Genomic DNA, 20,078 nt, shown 5'->3' on the forward strand with positions numbered 1-20,078 from the left:
GGCTGGCCTTATGGAGTTGCCAGAGCTCCCGGGAGGACGCATACACAGGGCCGCTGATTAGCCTTTTGTTTTGCGCATGCATGTGCATGCGCACTCTTTTTTGCGGCTCCCAGTTTTTTCTTTTGTGAGGGAACCGGTTCCGAGTGGCTTTTTCACTGTTTCAGCTTGCCGACCCCTGTTTTAGACATAACATGATGCATAAACCCATCTGAAAAGAGTAGCATTATATGTGGCCCATTGTATCGCCTGCTAAATTGTATTAAAAAATTATGGCATACAGTGATGTACTGTATAAATCCAGCCTATCTATCAATGTTATTTTATGATAATATTCCTAATTTCTGCTCCGTATCTTTTCAGCATGAGGCAGGAGCTTTGCATAAATGAAATGAAATTACATTTTACATTCCTGAACATACAAATAGTTTAGATGTAGTTTCAGGAGATGGTATGTAATAAATCCTAATCAAAGTAGCAAATGTTGCAAAGATATATTTTGCTATTGATTTTAGATTTGCATATGAAATGAAAGTAGGGCACAAATATTTTTGGTGTATTGATTTGAGTTAAAACTCTACACAGCATGGATCAGGGCATCATCATCATCAAGGTATCAGGCTAGAAATGGGGAGACAGTGAGTTCTTACCTATGAAAAAGATCTGGTGACCTTGGGCCAATCACTCACTCTCAGACTAACAGGCTTCTTGGTGTGGGAAAAATAGGAGGAAGGTGCGTTGGATATGTTGGCCACCTTGAGTTATTTGTAGAAACAATAAAGGTAGGATACAAATAAATAAAATAATGAGGACCTTTATAAATGTATAGATGATCATCCTTTACTAAAATAATGTTTGAGACTTGAGATCTTACAGAGGTCATGCAGTCTAAGGAAGCTGGGGGATGGAGCAGCTTGCTGTCATTTGACATAGTTTCCAGAAGGTGGTCTGTGTTAAAAGATAAACAATGACAGAAGTGGGGAGGAACATATGAAACCCTAAGAGTGGGAAGTGGAACATTATAGGGGATGGGGGGCTTAAGAGGCTTAAGATGGGGGCCTTAAGAGGCTCAAGGCAGTTGAGCTTGTGCCTTCACTAGGCTTACCAGAATCTCCTCCATCTCTGAGGCTTACCATACTTCATTTAACAACCCACACATTTGTTTAAATAATGCACTGGGGAGAGCAGTCATTACTAGTGGCAGTTCATTTAATGTTTCTCCTGACTTTCAACTCTAATGGACAGGCTGCATTACAGTTGTAACTTGTGGACTACCTGTACAATTTATGTAAAGCAACCAAATAATTATTTAGAATAACAAAATAATAAAATTACTGATTTGAAATATATGGAGTCATTATAATAGTAAAAGCTATCGAAAAGTGCAATTAATATATCTAGAAAACATGTATGAGGAACGATGATATATAAGGGATTATGCTTTCAAAATCCAATTATACTGTTTATATTGTTAAAATAACTGGCAGCTAATGAAATTAAGACAGAAAAAAGGTTTAATTAGTAGTAATGAGATAAAACATTGATAAAAAGTAAATGGATAGCTGCATTTGAAATATTTCCAAACAGAAAATATCTAGTAGCTGTTTAATGAAAAATTACAATGTATTGTAAAACTATGGATCAGTTTTCATCTATGTTCATTGAAGCACAATCAAATTGGTCTGATAGTAGCAACTTGAATAGAAAGAATCAGTGTGATCAGAATGTTTGATGTTGAGTAGAAATAGTATTTCCTGGTGAGCGTAGAGAGAGTAATACATGTTTCAATATTTTAATTGCTCCTCCATTACATGGGTACAATCTCCATTCAAAAGGGATATTTTTGTATCTTCCTTCAATAACTACAGGTAGAAAGGCACCGATTCTAGCCAAAGACAAAGCCCTTTAAATTTGAAAGTTGAGAGCAGCTGAAAGCTAGGTAGAGTAACTGTGCACTGTGGATCAGAAAGATGTTTCTGGGTTAAGACTGACAAACTGATTACAGTCCTTAGTTAATGACATATTATTTAAGATTGGCTACTGCACGTACCTAGCCCATCAGGGTAATAGTTGCCCATGAGAAGTCATAAAATTTTAATGTTTTATGTATTGCTTCACATTGGAGACACTAGAAGCTGTTAGCCATAATTAAAGGAACCAAGCCAGCTGGAAAGAAAGAAACTTAAGTCAGTAGGAAAGGATGTGAATCCAGGTGGAAGTTTCTATTTTGAGTAAGCTTACTTCATAGCAAAGCACCACATTTGGAACACAGTGGGTGCTTGGAAGATAGATAAATAGAGATTGAACTCTTTCAAGGGGAAGAAATAATCTATAAGGGACCAATTGGACTTCAAAATGTAATGGAATCGGGATGGACTTGGAGGATGAGGGGAATAGATACTACCTAGGAAACAAGAGGAGTCTCCAGTGCTTTAACAATCAGAAAAAGAAATTTAACAATGACCCACCCTAATTGTTCAAGCACTTAAAAGCCGCAGCAGGAAGTTTGTATTTTCAGATTTACAAGATTCTGTTAATGCAATGTTACAAAAAAGTAGAATTAGCTAACCTAATCTTGATTTCTCTCTGACTTATCCAGGAGGGCTGACAAAAAAGTAACTGAGCTCAGATCTTGGTTGAGAAAACTTTGAACACTATGAGTATATGCTGGGCTCCTTTGGAGAATTAGAAAGATTGTAGAAATGAAGCTACAGTATTTTTCATGCATTTAAGCTGATATAACAGTTGTGTGGAAAACAATCTCTAGTTATTTGAAGATATTTACTGGTTGATGGTTGTTTAATCACCAGACATGTGCTTTTGACCTTGATTTCTGAGTGGCTCATTTGTAGTGGTTCATTTTGACAGTACTAAGCAAGGGTATAAAGTGCCCATTTCAGTCTGTGTCTGACAGAGAAGCACAAAATCATCTTTGCATAGAAGAACAGAGATGTATCTGTTTCCCAGCTTTGGCAGAAGATGGGCTGTTCAATTTATCTATGAAGGGAATTGAATAAATTAAAAGGGAAGCTAAAATGCACTCTTGTCTCATATCTTTTTTGACTGGGATTTCCTAGGTGCAATGTCCATGCCTATTACATTGTTTCTTCAGGGTGTTTGTAGATAGGAACAAGATAAATAGTTGTTTATTGGCTGCATGACATTTGCTTTCAAACCAAGGTTAGTTAAAGGAGAATTCATTCCTGTTAATACCAGATGGACAAGTAGAGATAATTGACTGGAGAAGAAGTATTGGTTGGAGAAATTGACTGATTTTCCTGGATGCAAAATGGTAAAGTTGGGTTAGAAAAACTTCCGTATAGTATTGGTTGTGTGTAATTGAAGTGCCTCTTTGTGTAGAGTGTTTGGATTAATTTATCCTTCAGTTACATTGTCATTCTCAGGAAGATTGTCAATATGAGTTTTGAGAAGTGAGGGCATTAGATTTTTTGAAATAGCTGTGTAATCAATCAAAGAGAGCCTTGTGACAACCCAGTATGAAACTTCTCCTGGATAATTAATGATGGTAACAAAGATCTAGTTTGTAAAATGTCTGCAACATATGTAGACCCTAAAGACTCCAATATGGTCCTTTGTATCGAACTTTGATCTTGGGGGTGGGGGTGGGTAGCAGTTGTTTTTTCTTCATGAGTGAAATCTGTCCTTAAAGAGCAATTGATTCTTCTGACCTTTGTACTTTAATCATTTGTCCAAATGCAAATAGCTCAATTAAAAATAATGAGGATCAAATGCTAGGGTTGTTCCTGGAGAAGTGGAGAGAGAGCAATCATCCATTTCTTACTGAGAGACACAATAAGAGTGCTTTGAATCTTTAGTTTATTATGAATAAGAGTTCTGAATATACTTAAGTTCATGACAAATCAGGTGAAAGTTTCTCACTTTCCCAATCTTACAAGATGCTGGGTGACAAAATGGAGGAAGTTGACTCACCTACAAAGGTATAAGAAAGTTCTCAAGTGTAAGATGATTAGGGTCATCTTACTTTCTTAGTCCAGTGTGTTTTTGTCATGCTTTTGGGAGAGAGGGGGGGTCAGTGTACCTCCCTTCTTTTTATTTCTGTTATCACTTTGCCAGAGAAATCTTTTATTAAAGCTGTTTCCTATCTGTCAACCACTGGCAGGGAAGTCTAGATTTCAGAAGTAATTAAGAAAGGCTTATCTTCTGTAGAGGGTTAAATAGAAATATCTAAAGGAATTGCCAGAACCATTTACCCCTGTATATTGCCACTTAACCACCTTGCCAGCATCACAGTAGTGAAACATATTGCACATGTAAGTTCTTAATTTTTTTTAATTTACAAGCCTGGATGTACTATTTTGTCAGATCAATTTTATCATTAGTGTTTTCATTTAATGTAATAGAGGAGCTAACTAAGTCATGGATCTTTGATAATTCTGAGACTGTCTGTTCCAGGTAGACCTATGGGCCTAGGGGGTATGCTGTAGATGCTTACCCCCAAGATGTAAAGGGGAGGGGTCCCTGCAAGTTTGTATTCTCGGTCCTACCTTCTTCATTCTGGAACAGTCTCTCCCTGAGAGACTCCTTCCATACTGCTATTCAGAAGTCTGTAATTTTTCAGAGTGCTTTCAAAACCAAAGATACAATAAGAGTAATTGGTCAGGGGAAGAGAGTTGAATTGTTTTCTGTTTCTTTCTGTTTGGGTACTTATTAATTTATGCATATCATATATGCCACCTAACTGCAGGATGATGCAGCACATAAACTATTTATTAGACTAATATTATTGGCAAAGGGATGGACTTTAGAATTGGGAAAATTTTATTTATTTTATTAGATTTATATACCGCCCTTTCCCGAAGGACTCAGGGCGGTTTACAGGGCATTTTAAAATCACATCAATACAAAATACAAAAGTTAAAAGACAATTAAAAAGATTAAATTATCCCTGCAAATAGAACAGTTAAAATTCTCAGCCTGGGCCAGAGAGCTCAAAGAGCCAAGTCTTCAGGTCCCGGCGGAATGAACGCAGGTCAGGGGCAGTCCTGAGCTCCACGGGCAGATGATTAATCTGTTAGAGGGGATTGAAAAAAGATTATGCAGTCCTGAGAAAGATGGAAGTGTCTGAAAGAAACCCAGGATAAATTCATACAAATCTTTGTTTTTAAAAAATCCATCTTATTAAAATGTTATTTTTATAAATTTCTGTCAATTAGCTAATTTTCTTTTTCTATTTTTAATAAAACTATAATGCTCTTGATCAATATATTGTTTCCCAATGACTTAACATTCTGTTATAATAGTAATCCATATTTTGAGAGAAAGATGTAATGAATGACTTTGTCCAAAATAACCATGAATTGTAAAATACATAATTTTATTACACTTACACCTGACTGAGTTAATAGTAATATTAAAGCTGTAGTAATGTGATTTATCAGTCTTTTAGAACATTATGAGGAAAATCAGTCAGGTCTAGCTAATTTATTACTTTTATCTTTTTTGTTTAATATGGGAACTTTAAATTTATTAGATTCACATTGTTAGATTCCATTCATATATACAAAAGGGGTTTGAACATAATAGTAGATCACATTATGATGTAAAGTCACAGATGAAAAACAACAAATAAAAGTATTCTAAATTTTAATCATAGGTATAAATAAAGAAAACTAGGAAAGGTTTTCTATTCTGTGAATATTCATTTATTTATTTATTTATTTATTCGGTTTATATACCGCCCTACTTCCAAAGGACTCAGGGCGGTTTACAAGGCAAAATTTAAAAACAATACAATATAAAATTAAAATTAAATTAAATTAAATTAAGTCTAGCCGCAAAAAATAAAATCACAATTTAAAAACATTAAACCCCTCAGTCCAGACCAGATAGCTCAAAGAGCCAGGTTTTTAGGTCCCGGCGAAATGAACGAAGGTCGGGGGCAGTCCGGAGTTCCGTTGGCAGTTGATTCCATAGGGCAGGCGCGCCCACAGAGAACGCCCTCCCCTTGGGGATCACCCGTCAGCAATCCTTGACCGGCGGTACCCTGAGGAGGCCCTCCCTGTGGGAGCACACAGGACGATGGGAAATTGATGCTGGCAGCAGGTGCTCCCTCAGATAATCCGGGCCCATGCCATTTAGGGTTTTATAGGTCATCACCAGCACCTTGAATCTCACCCGGAGGGCAACTGGAAGCCAATGCAGCTTGCGGAGAAGAGGTGTTACATGGGAATATCGGGAGACTCCCATCACAACTCGCGCGGCTGCATCCTTTTTAAAATATGCCTATGATTAAAATTTAGAACTACTTTTATTTGTCTTTTTTCATCTATGATTTTACATCATAATGTAACCTACTATTATGTTCAATCCCCTTTTGTTATGGAAAAAATAATCCTTTGTAATTTATAGCTGCTTTGTGATTAGTAGGTTTTCAGAAGCACAGTTTTACCCATGTTTGTTATCTTCTGATTCTGCAATTTAAACTAGAAAAGTTTTCTATTGTTTTGTTTTTTAATTAGTTCCTTTTTCCAAAACTATTCAATTTCAAAATGTATAAAATGCAAAACAAAGAAAATAGAATTTTTTATTGGCCAAGAATGATTGAATGCATAAGGAATTTGTTATGTACAAGCAACAAGTGATAAAGAACTGAAAAGAAAAAAGATGAAGTAGGAGAAAAGAAAAACTGGGGCGTGCAGAAAAAAGAGAAAACAGCTATAGAAAAAAGTAACTGCAGACCAATGTCTTAAAATCAATGACCCTTTGAACTAGAATAAACCATAATAAACAGTACTTCTTCTATCCTCATAAACAAATCTAATCATTATAGCCAAAGTTAAAATTTCATTTCTTTCAGTTTGAAGTTAAAAAAAATCCAGTAGTGGTTTCCAAGTAGAGCTGAAGCTAGATAAAGTCTCTTTTCTTCCATCAAAGCAATCAATTTTATTATTGAACCAACTTTATTAATTTCATATCCATTCGTCCATGTGGGTACTGTATATGTGAGTCCTTCCAACTCTGCACACACAGAAGCCTTAGTGCTGTTGTCATGTAAAAGAACAAAGTTTCATTTTTTTCATCAATTTGTCCATCAAATCTAAATGAAAAGCCTCTGACTTTAGTTTACATTCAGTTTAAGAATTTGCTGTATTAAAATACATATCTGATTCCAATAAGTTTTCAATAGCTTTCTTATAACCTCTTATACACCAGAGGTTATAAAAAGTTATAAATTCAATATAAATTTCAATCTTTTACTCTCCCTTTGATCAAGCATTATGCCATAATTTGTGTTTCTTGTTTCATACAATCTTTTAACATGTTCATCTTCCATATTCATTTTCAGTAATTTATAACCTCTTGACAATCACATGTTCAATATTACTATTTAAATCCAACTCAAAATCAGTTTTCTCATTGGTAAAAACAAAATTCTTATCCAGGTAAACTTTTTGTTAACTGAGCATAGACAAGTATGATATGACAAAGTTAAGATAATATAGATTATCAAAATAATTTTGTTAGGCATGCATTTGTTTGGAATAGATATAAGGAAAGATTGACTTCCAAAATTTCTTAATGGTTGTCACCACAAATGACATTTGTTTACAAGAGAAATGATAATCATTCAAACTTGGCTGATGTGTGCTGATTTATTGCCTTTCTCTGAAGGAGAACATAAATTAAAAACTGGAGAAGAATCGGAAAGGGAAAATCATATAACTATAGATCAGAGTGTTTTGAATAAAAATGTCTCTCAAATAATTTTAACAGTATTCCAGTTTTAGGCTATATAACGTCTACTGTATTGTGTAACTGCAGTCATTCTTAAGATTTTCCATTATTTTCCATAATTCTCATCAATTAATTACAGTTAATCTTCAATTTGCAACCATATTTGAGCCTGGAAGTAAGATCGTAAGTTGTGATAGTTGTTAAGTGCGTCACCATGTGACCATGCCCTGTTTTATGATATTTTTTATGTGTGCGTTAATTGCTAAGCAAACATGGATGTCATTAAACAAATTCATTTAATCCAATGGTCATTTTTTTGCTGGAAACTGAAAGTAAATGCTAGAAACCAGCCAAAAATGCTTAAAATCTTGGTTATTTGGCCACGGAATGCTGCAAATAGCCATAAATGCAAGCCAGTTGCTAGGTACCCAAAACACAATTACCAAAACTAAAACCAGGTCATAAGTACCCTTTGGGAGCACAGGGGTCTGTCATAACTTTGACCAGTTGTTGAGCAAGGACTATCTGTATTAGGTATTCTTCAGTCTGTATTGCACTCTGTCAATACCATATTACTTGTCAAGTAATAAAAGCTGATAAATTCAGCTTCTGGTGACTTTACAGAAGTGCATATTGTATATAATATATATATAATATATTGATAATTATATAAAAGTGCTTTGCCATTACTTTTTCTGGATTTTTTTAATCTTTATAGTTTAACATATTTAATGGAACATAGGTAAAGGTAAAGGTAAAGGTTCCCCCGCACATGCGTGCTAGTCGTTTCCGACTCTAGGGGCCGGTGCTCATCTCCGTTTCAAAGCCGAAGAGCCAGCGCTTGTCCGAGGACGTCTCCGTGGTCATGTGGCCGGCATGACTAGACGCCAAAGGTGCACAGAACGCTGTTACCTTCCCACCGGAGTGGTCCCTATTTTTCTACTTGCATTTTTTACGTGCTTTCGAACTGCTAGGTTGGCAGAAGCTGGGACGAGTAACAGGCGCTCACTCTGTTACGCGGCACTCGGGATTCGACCCGCCAAACTGCCGACCTTCTGATCGACAAGCTCAGCGTCCTAACCCACTGAGCCACCGCGTCCCACATAATGGAACATAAGGGGCATTTAATAAATAATACCACTTGGATGAAGGGCAAGGGAAGTAATCTGGAAAAAAAATTAACAGATTCTGATGGCATCATTTAGAATGTGTATTTATTCTTTTTTTCTTTATTTATATTTAGCCAGTGAGACCGGCAGTGATTTCCACCCAATGTTCTTCACACATGACAGATCATTTGAAGAGTTCTTCTGTATTTGCATTCAGTTGTTGAACAAGACATGGAAGGAAATGAGAGCAACTTCTGAAGACTTCAATAAGGCAAGCTTTGTTGGGAAGATATAATTCTGATCATTACCATCATTTTCTCAATTTAAGTAATTGATACATAAATAGTTCCTGAGTTATTTCATTAGGAATAGGAATGTTTGATTAGGAAAGTTTATTTCCTAAATTTATCTTTAATTTGAATTTGTATTTAAGTCAGGATTCATGAATCAACTGCTATTGATACAATAGCAGATGGCATTCTCCTATTCTCTTGTGTTGGGATTAAATGACTGAAACCTGCTTCTGACTTTTTCTTATGTACTATTATGTTTTCTTTTTTTCTTCTATTTACAACCATTCTGAAATGACAATAACCTCAGAAGCTCACATACCTGTAACAGACCATGAGTCTTGGAAAGAAGTGTATATCAGCAGATCTAAGAAACTGATTTATACTATTTTCATAGGACTGTTTTACTTCTAGACCAGTGATGGCAAACCTTTTAGAGACGGAGTGCCCAAACTGCAACCAAAATCCCACTTATGTATCGTCGGTATGCCGGGTGGGCGTGGCCCATTGGATGGGTGTGGCCAATCAGATGGTTGTGGCCCATTGGGTGGGCGTGGCTGTGCTGGTAACGGCAGACTGGGTAGGACTAAAAATTTCAATGAATCAATTCCAACTTGGCGAGATCCTTTTTTTCACGCAAGAAGTTGAAATTGATGGATTGATTGAACCTTTTTATTATTTTTTGCACATGGCGGCAGATTTCTAAAGTGAAAAGTTTTTCTAAAACCCAGCTGAAGGCCTAGGACTGGGGCGACGGCATGCATGCCCACGAAGAGGGCTCTGCGTACCACCTGTGGCACGCATGCCACAGGTTCACCACCACGGTTCTAGACCAATGATCATTTAACTTCTTTAATAGAAGAAATGATATTTTCTGAATAATCATATGCTCAAAGCAAATAAATCATCATGCTCTATTTACAAATCAATAGAACATATTGTTTTGGTATGCCATATACTGTTTGAATAATGTGGAATGCCCCAAAGCCATCTCTGGTCAGTATATTACAAGAAGCACATATTTTTCCTTCAGTTGTAGAATAAATTGGAATCAAAGCCATTGCCTCACTATTTCCTAATTTAATATTGACTATATATATATTTAAGAATGTCATTGTCATTATAATGTAAATCTAAACACAGATTAGGTGTTACCATCTTCCTAGAAAATATATTGTTTAAAACTTTAAAAAGCATTACATTCAAATTAGCCACATTTATAAAAAATACCTTCGAATTTTCAGCAGGTTAAGTGATATAGTCTGTCTTGAGTTGCCATTGAAAGTTCAATTATTAATTGTGGTGAGAAGGTCATATTCTCTTTAAGCAGTTGGGCATCATAGTGATCCATATTCATATTCAAGCTAAATTAACAGTACATGGCATATGGGGTTTTTTGCTACATCAATTCTTGTTGATGTAAATGTCAGTAAACTTATAACACCAGAATTTCATTTTGCAAGTCACAATATATGCCTGAAATTTACCAAACCATAGATCTTATTATATTTAAATAAAAGGAAGAGGGAAGGAAAAATGTTCCAGAGCTTTTGTTTTAAGTGAAACAAGATTATCACAATGAATGGTGCTGTTGTCAGTGACATTTGATACATTTATTAGGCAAATTGTTTTTACCATTTTTGTTTCTTCACTTGAAGTAGCTGTAATCTATGTACTGTAGGAACCTCAACAAGAAAAAACAAAATATTCCAGGTTTATTTCTATTCAAACTTTTCTTTATACTTTGTCTTTCTCCATTCTCTTGCATAGATATAAGTGATTGGTACTGAAATGAAGTTATTTTGTGGAATCATATATGTAGTTGCAAAGATTCTAAGGGCTGTAGGGTACAGCTATGTGTCCAAGGTCAAAAAAGTCCATCCACAGATTTCTAGCATCTGGGTTTCCATTCCCAGACTAATATCAGCCTTTTCATGTATTTTCATAAATTCTAGTTTTCATGAAGTGTATGGTGTGATATCCCTGTAAATATATTTGCACAAAGTACATATTGTAGCCTGTAATATGATAGTTATAAAGAATTTGCTTTGTCTGCAAACATGGAAAATGGATAATATTTGGAAATCAAATATTGTACCAGACTAATTACAAATAATGTTGTTTTAGTATGATGTGGAAGGTAGGGAAAGGAAGAGTATAGTTTGGGCACAGCATAATACTAACAAAGGCATCCTTCTAAATAATTAATGTATCTTTAATTTTTGTTTTTGTTTTTTGATGAATGGATGTTGAAGTGCCTGATTAAAAGCCATAAAACTGCATTAGAATAAAAATTATGTCAAGGCACAATCCTATATTAAAACAAAAAATAACCATATTTTGCAATCAATTGCAGTTTATTGATTCAGTTACCTGAGAAAGGATAAGGCTTTAATAATTAAAAAGGCAGATTGTGTGGCTCATATAATCCTCTGGCAATTCTTCCACAAATTCTAATTTTATTGAATATTAACTATATCTCTAAGAATGTCAGAAACTATAGCAGGCTAACACATATTCCACAGATATTCTGCATAGTGAAATTTGGGTAGAAATGGCCATGTTACGTATGTTTTTTTAAAATATCTCTTACCTCCAGACACTACTTACCAAGGTGAAACAGAAAAAAAATGGAAAAAAGTCCTGGAACATCTCCATCACAGTTACATACTGGGATGGTTGAATTATCTGAGCCGATGTTAATATTTACTACATTTTAGAAGTTGTGACAGTATTTACTGGATAAATACTGTACATATCAGCAAAACTAATATCGTAAAATATTTCCTTGTCATAGCTACTGCTTGGAATCAGTAGAATCAAATTGATTCTTTGAACAGCTTCTCTGCATGCATGACTTTTGAGAAATGTGTAATTCTCAGGTATAGCTGTTAAATCACACAATAGTATTCTTCAGTAAGTAATTCCTTATATTTGAGTTGAGTTTCAGCTGGTCCAATGTATAAAATAATATGACAAATCATAAATTAAAAGGGAAAATTTTGAGTGATGACGTCATTTTTCTTGCAAAATTTATTCTATGGATTCCTTGATACTGATTTCCAGTGATTTAATGACAGCCCCTGAGGACTATAATCCATCACTTTAGAACTCTTTAGCATTACTACCAGGAAGCTAAAACAGAAATTGTCTAATATCATCTTCTAGAATAGAAGCACAAATCACAGAATGACTTCAAATGTTCCCAATTTTTTGCTTTATTTTTTTTAAAGTATGATTTCCTGAATTATATCAAGTGTTGTAAAAGATCAAGGAAAACTAGCATTGCCACAATCTTCCTATCTTTCTATAAAAGATTATCCACCACCATTACTAAAGCAGCTTTGTTTCTGGTCTAGAATCTATTTTGATTTTATTTCATACTGAAATAAATGCGTGAAGCTGCTAGTTGGTGGAATACAACAGAGACATTAAAATGTGTCTCTCTAAAATCTAGCACTGAGTGCCTGTTTGATGTAGTGGTTCAGGCATCAGGCTAGAAACTGGGAAGACCATAAGTTCTAGTGCACTAAAGCAGCTGGGGGACTTTGGGCCAGTCACTTTCCATCAGCCCTAGGAAAGAGGCAATGGCAAGCCATTTCTAAAAAACCTTTTCAAGAAATTGCAGGGATTTGACAAGGCGATTTCCAACAATTAGACACATGGACGAAAAAAAAGATCTACCAGATATTGGTTTCCTGCTATTAATTGATAGACTTTTGATTTAATGTTTGGGTTATATGGGCTATTTAAAAAGCTAGAAGAGGCAACTTTTGCAGTAAGAAAACTTCCTTGAATGTTGTATTAGATTTTGTTACCACTAAAGTTTATTTAGCTTAATTATTCTGTATATGTTGCAAAATATAGCAGGTATGGAGGTAATTTTAATAACTTTGTTTTTCAATATTCAGATAATTTCTTCTGAAAAATATAAGGAGCAAGCAGGGTGAGATGTTATATAGTTGACTTTCTCTTTAAATATTTAACTGAGTTTTTAAAGCAAAGTGAGCTAAGAAGAATAATATGGTGGATTGTTACCAAAATGTCAATCATAGCAATATCCAACAGCAGATTGCAACTCTATTCATGGGGATGGTTGACATTCGGGAGCACTCAGAAGATCAGTTACTAGGAAACTTGTTAGATAAATGAAAATGCTAAATAGATGCAAAAGCTTTAGGAAATGCACACCAGAACTGGACCTAGTATGTGGGCTGAATCTGAAATAGATTTGTTGGAAAAGGAAGTTCATAGAGTGCATTTCAACAGCTGCTTCTTCCTACTAGAAAGAACAATGTCAGTAGTTAGTTATCATTTTCTCAAGATAGACAAAAGTTGGCAATAAAAAAAAGAATGAGGGTGAGAGAGTGGCATCAACTATAGTGATATGATATGCTTTTTATTCTTTCACATTTAGCTTTAGTGAAAGCACGTACAACCTCTTACCTTGTTCCTCCAGACTTATGATGTTTCAAACAATTTGTGCAATATCTTATTATTTTATCTTTAGAGGTAAAGTATCATTGCTTAAATAACTTAAACTTCTTTCAAAAGAGAGAAGGAAATATTTCAAGAACTAAGATATGGATAAATATAAATCAATGGTAGAGACCAACTTCCCTCAACCTACCACATTTCCCATGCTCCTATTAAATTCATAATTCAGGCCTTCACAGTTTATTCAAGTATTTTGCCTCCCTACATACCATGTTGCTACTTCATAACCTTAAAGTAGCCTTCTCTAATGATGTCCTCCAGATATAACTGGATGGTGCCAGGATGCAAAAAGTTGCTTTACAGCAATAATAATCTGGAGATGCAAAAAATATGAGCCATGGATAGGAGCACTTCCTTTGGAAGTGTGAATTCACAGTAACAATTTACTACAGATGCTAGCTATCTTCTTATTGTTTAACCATTGCATGCAAATATGTGTGTCATCACTCATATAAACGAGGGCAGCTATAAATTGAATGGAACCCCACATTTTGCAGAAATATAGTAAAATTGTTTAAATTATTTTTTTTGTAGGAGTAGACACCTCAGAATACCTGGATGAAATTGAGTATGTTATTGGCCACAGAATACAAAATAACTGTTACAAGAAAAGGCAGAAAGTTGGCAGATGGTGGATGAAAATGTCATTCTATGAAGAATAGCATGATTAACCAAGTAGACAGGAGCAATGCATACAGTAATATTCTCCTTTAGGTCCCATTTCAATATTCCTGTGATTGAAAATGTAAGTGTACATTTGGAGACCTTACAAACTTTTAAAAATAAACTCTTTGTTTGTTAAACTTATCTGCCATCCATCTTGCGTAGAAGTGATTCTAGTAACAAGATAAAACATTAAAATAATAAAGGTTAATATTAAAATTGTCTTAAGAATAACAAAATAGAAAATAAGGGAGCAAGATGCACATGGGGAGAAAGTGGGGTCTTATCTCAGACCAATTAGCATAGCCAGGATGTCACACCCTTTCAGAAGGACAAAAGGTGGGTCAGTGTTGTGGTTCAGGGTCAGCCTGTGGGTTCGGCAGTTGGGTCGGACGACTCAGAGGAGGAGGGGGGTGTTGAAGAGCTTGCTGAGGGGGTTGAAGAACTTGCTGAGGGGGTTGGAGAGCTTGCTGATGAGAGCCCTCAGCCAGGCCCCTCCCACCTGGTCACGACGGAGACCCAGCTGTGTGAGCCTGACAGCGTGGATGAAGATGACCCACAGCTGGCCCTGTTCAAGGACGCCCAACTCAGGAGGCAGTCAATCAGGAGTAAACAGAGGAAGGCAATGGGGCACCTCGGAAGGAGGCAGAGAGAAGCCACGCCCTGAACTGTATAAAAGGGGAATGCGTGGGAGGGCTGGTTTGCTGAAGGCAACCGCTTGAATAGTTCCTGTTTCATAGCTCCTGTTTCATGGTTGGTGTCTTGTTTGCTCTGTTTTATGTTAATAAATTTGGCAGGCTTAATTCCAGCCTCTTGCCGTTTGTAAAGGGGTTGTCCCTGCCTTTTCTGCAGGGCCGGTAGCAGGCTGGTACAGAACAGGTCAGGATCTCACCTGGGGGGGCATTAGGTGGGAGCCACAGCAGAAAAAGTTCTTCTCTTGGATTCTGCCACCCGCAATTCCTTGACTGACAGGGTCTGTAGCTTGCTCATTCTGCTGGCACACATGTGATGAGTCAATTCTATTTGGGTAAGATTGTTCCTCAGATAACCTGGAATCACCCTTGCCAGGAATGGCTTTAAAGGTAGGAACCAACACTAAAAAATAGATACAGACTTCAATGGATAGTTAGGACTGCAGAAAAAAATAATTGCAGCCAGATTGCCTTCCATTGAGGATCTTTATACAGCTCTGATGAGAAAGAGGGCTGAAAAAATATCTATAGCCCCTCACATCCTGGACATAAACTGTGTCAACTCCTCCCCTCAGGATGCATGCCAAAACAACTAGACACAAAGACAGTTTTCCCCCATGCCATCACTCTGGCAAACACCTAATTCCCACAGCACTGTCTTATGACTCAGCCTTCCATCCTTCTGAGGTAGGTAAAATGAGGACCCAGATTGTTGGGGGCAATAACCTGACTTTGTAATAATGCCGCTTGGGGGGGCAAAAGCCCTAATAAGCAGGCATATACATAGAATGAAGGCTATTGCTAAGCACATTGATTTGTGCTTTAAATTGTAAGCCGCCCTGAGTCTTCGGAGAAGGGCGGGATATAAATGGGATTAAAAAATAAATATCTAACTATGTAGTAGGGCTGTATTATTATTATCTTTCTCGTCTTTCTATTACCTGCTCCTATTGGTATCTTATGACTTTTATTTTGTTGGTTGTATCTTATGATTTATGATTGAATGTATGATTTATAATTTATCACTTTTTTGTATATATACTGAGAGCTGATGCACCGGAGACAAATTCCTTGTGTGTGTGTCCAATCACACCTGGTCAATAAAGCATATAGTAGAAGTAGGTGGAGGGGGCAAATGATAACAATTGATGGAAAATTAAAGTTGTCCTCCATGAAACATATAGTGCTATTAAGGAACCAAATATCATAAACTCTTTGAGTTATTAAAAAATGAAGTCTACAAAAAAGTCTTTATAGAAAAGAAGGAAAATATTGTTCAGAGATAGAAATCATCAAAGATTCATGTAAGATACAGATAAAGAACAAACGCATGTGGAACTTCATGTTTTTTTTAAAAAAAGGTATTTTTGCTGATCGTCAAATGCTTAGCATATACATAGCAAAAGAACACTACATTACTAGGACTGTAATTATTCTAAATGTTATGCTAAAGTATTGTTTATTCGCTTATTAAATAAAGAACAGTGGCTGGCTGCAAACAATATTCTGTGCCAAAATCAAACAAAACATCATGTGACTTAGGACTGAATATGAACAAATGTAGTTTTTCATCATTTTCATTACTTTAAGTGGTGTTCCCCATGCTAGCACATTCAAGGTATATATGGAATGTAAAATAGTGAATTTTCAGACAGTTAATAATAATAATAATAATAATTTTATTTATATACCACCCTTCTCCCGAAGGACTCAGGGCGGTGAACAGGGCAGACATATAAAAATACAAAAATACAAAAGTTAAAAAGAATTAAACATATGCCCAAGCTAAAAACAGTAAATACATATATTAAAAATGACAATAAAAACCCAACCCATCCCCCATCAGGCCAAGCTGGCTTGTTCAAATAAATGTGTCTTCAGATCGCGACGGAAGGAGCGAAGGTCGGGCGCCATCTGGAGCTCAACCGGCAACCGATTCTATAGCTCTGGGGCGCCCACAGAGAAGGACCTCCCCCTGGGGGCCACCAATCGACATTCTCTGATCGGTGGCACCCTGAGGAGGCCCTCTCTGTGGGAGCGCACAGGGCGGAGGGAAGTTGATGCCGGCAGCAGGTGCTCCCTAAGGTACTCCGGACCCATACCATGTAGGGCCTTAAACACCATTCCCAGTACCTTGAATCTCACCCGGAAGACAACTGGTAACCAATGCAGCTCACGGAGCAGAGGTGTAACATGGGAGTATCGGGAGACTCCCAACACAACTCTCGCGGCTGCATTCTGTACCAGTTGGAGCCTCTGAGTGGTCCTCAAGGGCAGCCCCATGTAGAGAGCGTTGCAGTAGTCCAGGCGAGAGGTCACGAGCGCATGAGTGACCGTACATAGGGCATCCCGGTCTAGATAGGGCCGCAACTGGCAGACCAGGCGAACCTGGGCAAAGGCCCCCCTAGTCACGGCCACCATGTGATCTTCCAAAGTAAGCCGTGAATCTAGGAGGACTCCCAAGTTGCGAGCCCTATCTACGGGGGGTAATAGTTCACCCCCCATGAAAAGAGATGGAATATTCTGAATATCCCGGGATGCCGGTATGCACAGCCACTGTCTTGTCGGGGTTCCTCCCCATCCAGACCCGAACTGCCTCCAGGCAACGGGACATCACGTCGAGGGCATCACTGGGGTGGTTTGGGGTCGAAATAAAAAGCTGGGTATCATCGGCGTACTGATGATACCCAACTCCAAAACCACGAATGATCTCACCCAGCGGTTTCATGTAGATGTTGAACAGGAGAGGCGAGAGGACCGACCCCTGAGGAACTCCACAAACGAGAGACCTCGAGGTCGACCTCTGCCCCCCTGCCAACACCGACTGCAAACGTCCCAGGAGATAGGAGGAGAACCACTGCAAAACTGTGCCTCCCACTCCCAATCCCCTGAGACACCGCAGCAGGATACCATGGTCGATGGTATCGAACGCCGCTGAGAGGTCTAATAGGACTAGGACAGAAGAATGTCCCCTGTCCCGAGCCCTCCAGAGATCATTCATCAGAGCGACCAATGCCGTCTCCGTGCTGTACCCGGGCCTGAAACCCGATTGCTACGGGTCTAGATAATCCACTTCATCCAGAACCAGAGGGAGCTGATGCGCCACCACACTCTCAACAACCTTCACAAGAAAGCGAAGGTTGGAGACCAGACGAAAGTTATTCAACACAGCTGGGTCCAAGGCAGGCTTCTTGAGGAGAGGTCTCACCACCGCCTCTTTCAAGACGGCAGGGAAACTACCCTCACTCAAAGAGGCAGATATAACCACCTGGAACCAGCCTCGTGTCCCCTCCCGAGCCAGGAAGGGCACGGGTCCAATAAACATGTGGTGGAGCTCAGCCTCCCCATAATCCTGTCCACTTCCTCCGGAGTCACAGAATCAAACTCCTCCCAGGTAATATCGACAAGACCGCCCGCGTCCTGATCGTCAGACTGCCCAGTCAGAGTCCAGACCGGTCCGAATCCGAGCGATTTTGTCTGACAGATGTTGACTAAACTCCTCGGCATGACCCTGCAAGGGTTCCTCCCTCACCTCCTGATTAAGGAGGGAGCGGGTCACCCTAAACAGGGCAGCCGGGCGATTATCTGCGGACGCGATAAGGGTAGCGAAGTGATTAGATCTCGCCGCCCTTATCGCAGCGAGATAAGACCTAATGTAGGTTCTTAGTCGCAATCGGTCGGATTCGGATCGGCTGGATCTCCAACAGCTCTCTAGGCCCCGTCTCCGACGCTTCATCTCCCAAAGCTCCACGGAAAACCATGGAGCTCGATGGGATCTGCACCGGGTCAGGGGCCGCAAGGGTACAACTCGGTCAAGAGCCTCCGTGGCTGCCCTTTCCCAGGCTTCCACTAAGGCATCCACCGAGTTGTGAGCGAAGGAGGCAGGTGGGGACCCCAGCGCTACCTGGAACCTCTCAGGGTCCATTAAGCGCCTGGGGCGGTACCATCTAGTTGGTTCCACACACCCACAGTGGGGAGTGGCAAAACGGAAGACCAGCCGCAGGAGATGATGATCGGTCCATGACAGGGGCATAACAATTGGGGAGCCCCCACCAAGGTCATCTAACCACCATCCAGATAAGAAAATCAGGTCAAGGGTGTGGCCTCCCACATGAGTCGGTCCAGAAATTACTTGCGTCAGTTGTTGACTCAAGATACTTAGAAGGAAACAAAGTAAGTACAGACTTAAAACAAGCATCTAAATCATTTTCCTGTCACAGGATGGAGACATATTCAATAATCTCTGTCCCTATATTATTATCAGTGGTGAGGGTTTTTTTGCACAGCATTATTTATCTCTACCTGTATTACAAACTTGCAAGATAGTTAAATACAGTTATATTAAGTATAAATTCTTCCATTGGTTTCAAATGGTCATTCACTGAAATAAATGAGAACTGTGTTAACAGGCTTATAGTTAGGAGGCATAATTGTGTGAAAATAATGTAAAAAAATAGAAGCAGTTTCTATCCTCAATTTTTTATATACATTGTACCAGGAATGGATTCTTGTATAAGACCCAAATATTTAAAAGGTAAACATGAAACTTCCCCAGAAACTATTCCAGTGATGAAACACATTGCTAGGAAGATTTAATTCTATTTGCAAACATTTCCTTTAAATGATACCTTCCTATCAAAGGGCATCCCTACAGTGCCAAACACCTAGTAAATAGTAGTTGATAAATCTAAACCTTAGGGCACACTATGCATACTATCTATGAAGGTACAGTATTAAATAGAAGATTGCAGCAAGTGTTTCAATACTCGGTTACCTAATGAGATAGTCACTTAATTAAATCCAGGTTGGACTTACTTTGGTAGCATTTCTTGGTTAATATAATGTTCTCATTCACATGATTGTCACACTCCAGGCGAGCGTTTGTTTATAGTTAGCTAGCTAGCTAAATAAATACATACATAAATATATTGCTTGCTTGCTTGCTTGCTTTGCTCATCTATCTATCATCTATCTATCTATCTATCTATCTATCTATCTATCTATCTATCTATCTATCTATCTATCTATCTATCTATCATCTATCTATTTATCAAAACCATAAAACCCAGCCAGTTTTCATGTGTAAGGGTCTAGCACTCACAATCTGCTGATTT

General features: G+C 38.0%; 1 protein-coding gene across 4 annotated transcripts in view; it reads left to right on the plus strand.

Annotated features, from left to right (window-relative positions):
- Positions 1 to 20,078, plus strand: part of ELMO1 (engulfment and cell motility 1) — a 336,399-nt gene that overhangs the window by 232,500 nt on the left and 83,821 nt on the right. For all 4 annotated transcript variants that reach the window (XM_081343171.1, XM_081343172.1, XM_081343173.1 and 1 more), the window contains one exon: positions 8,957 to 9,093. In XM_081343171.1, the coding sequence (XP_081199297.1) occupies positions 8,957 to 9,093 (137 nt within the window). The remainder of the gene's footprint in view (positions 1 to 8,956; positions 9,094 to 20,078) is intronic.

This window comes from Vipera berus (assembly GCF_964194415.1).
Source record: "Vipera berus genome assembly, chromosome: Z".
Taxonomy (NCBI): domain Eukaryota; kingdom Metazoa; phylum Chordata; class Lepidosauria; order Squamata; family Viperidae; genus Vipera; species Vipera berus.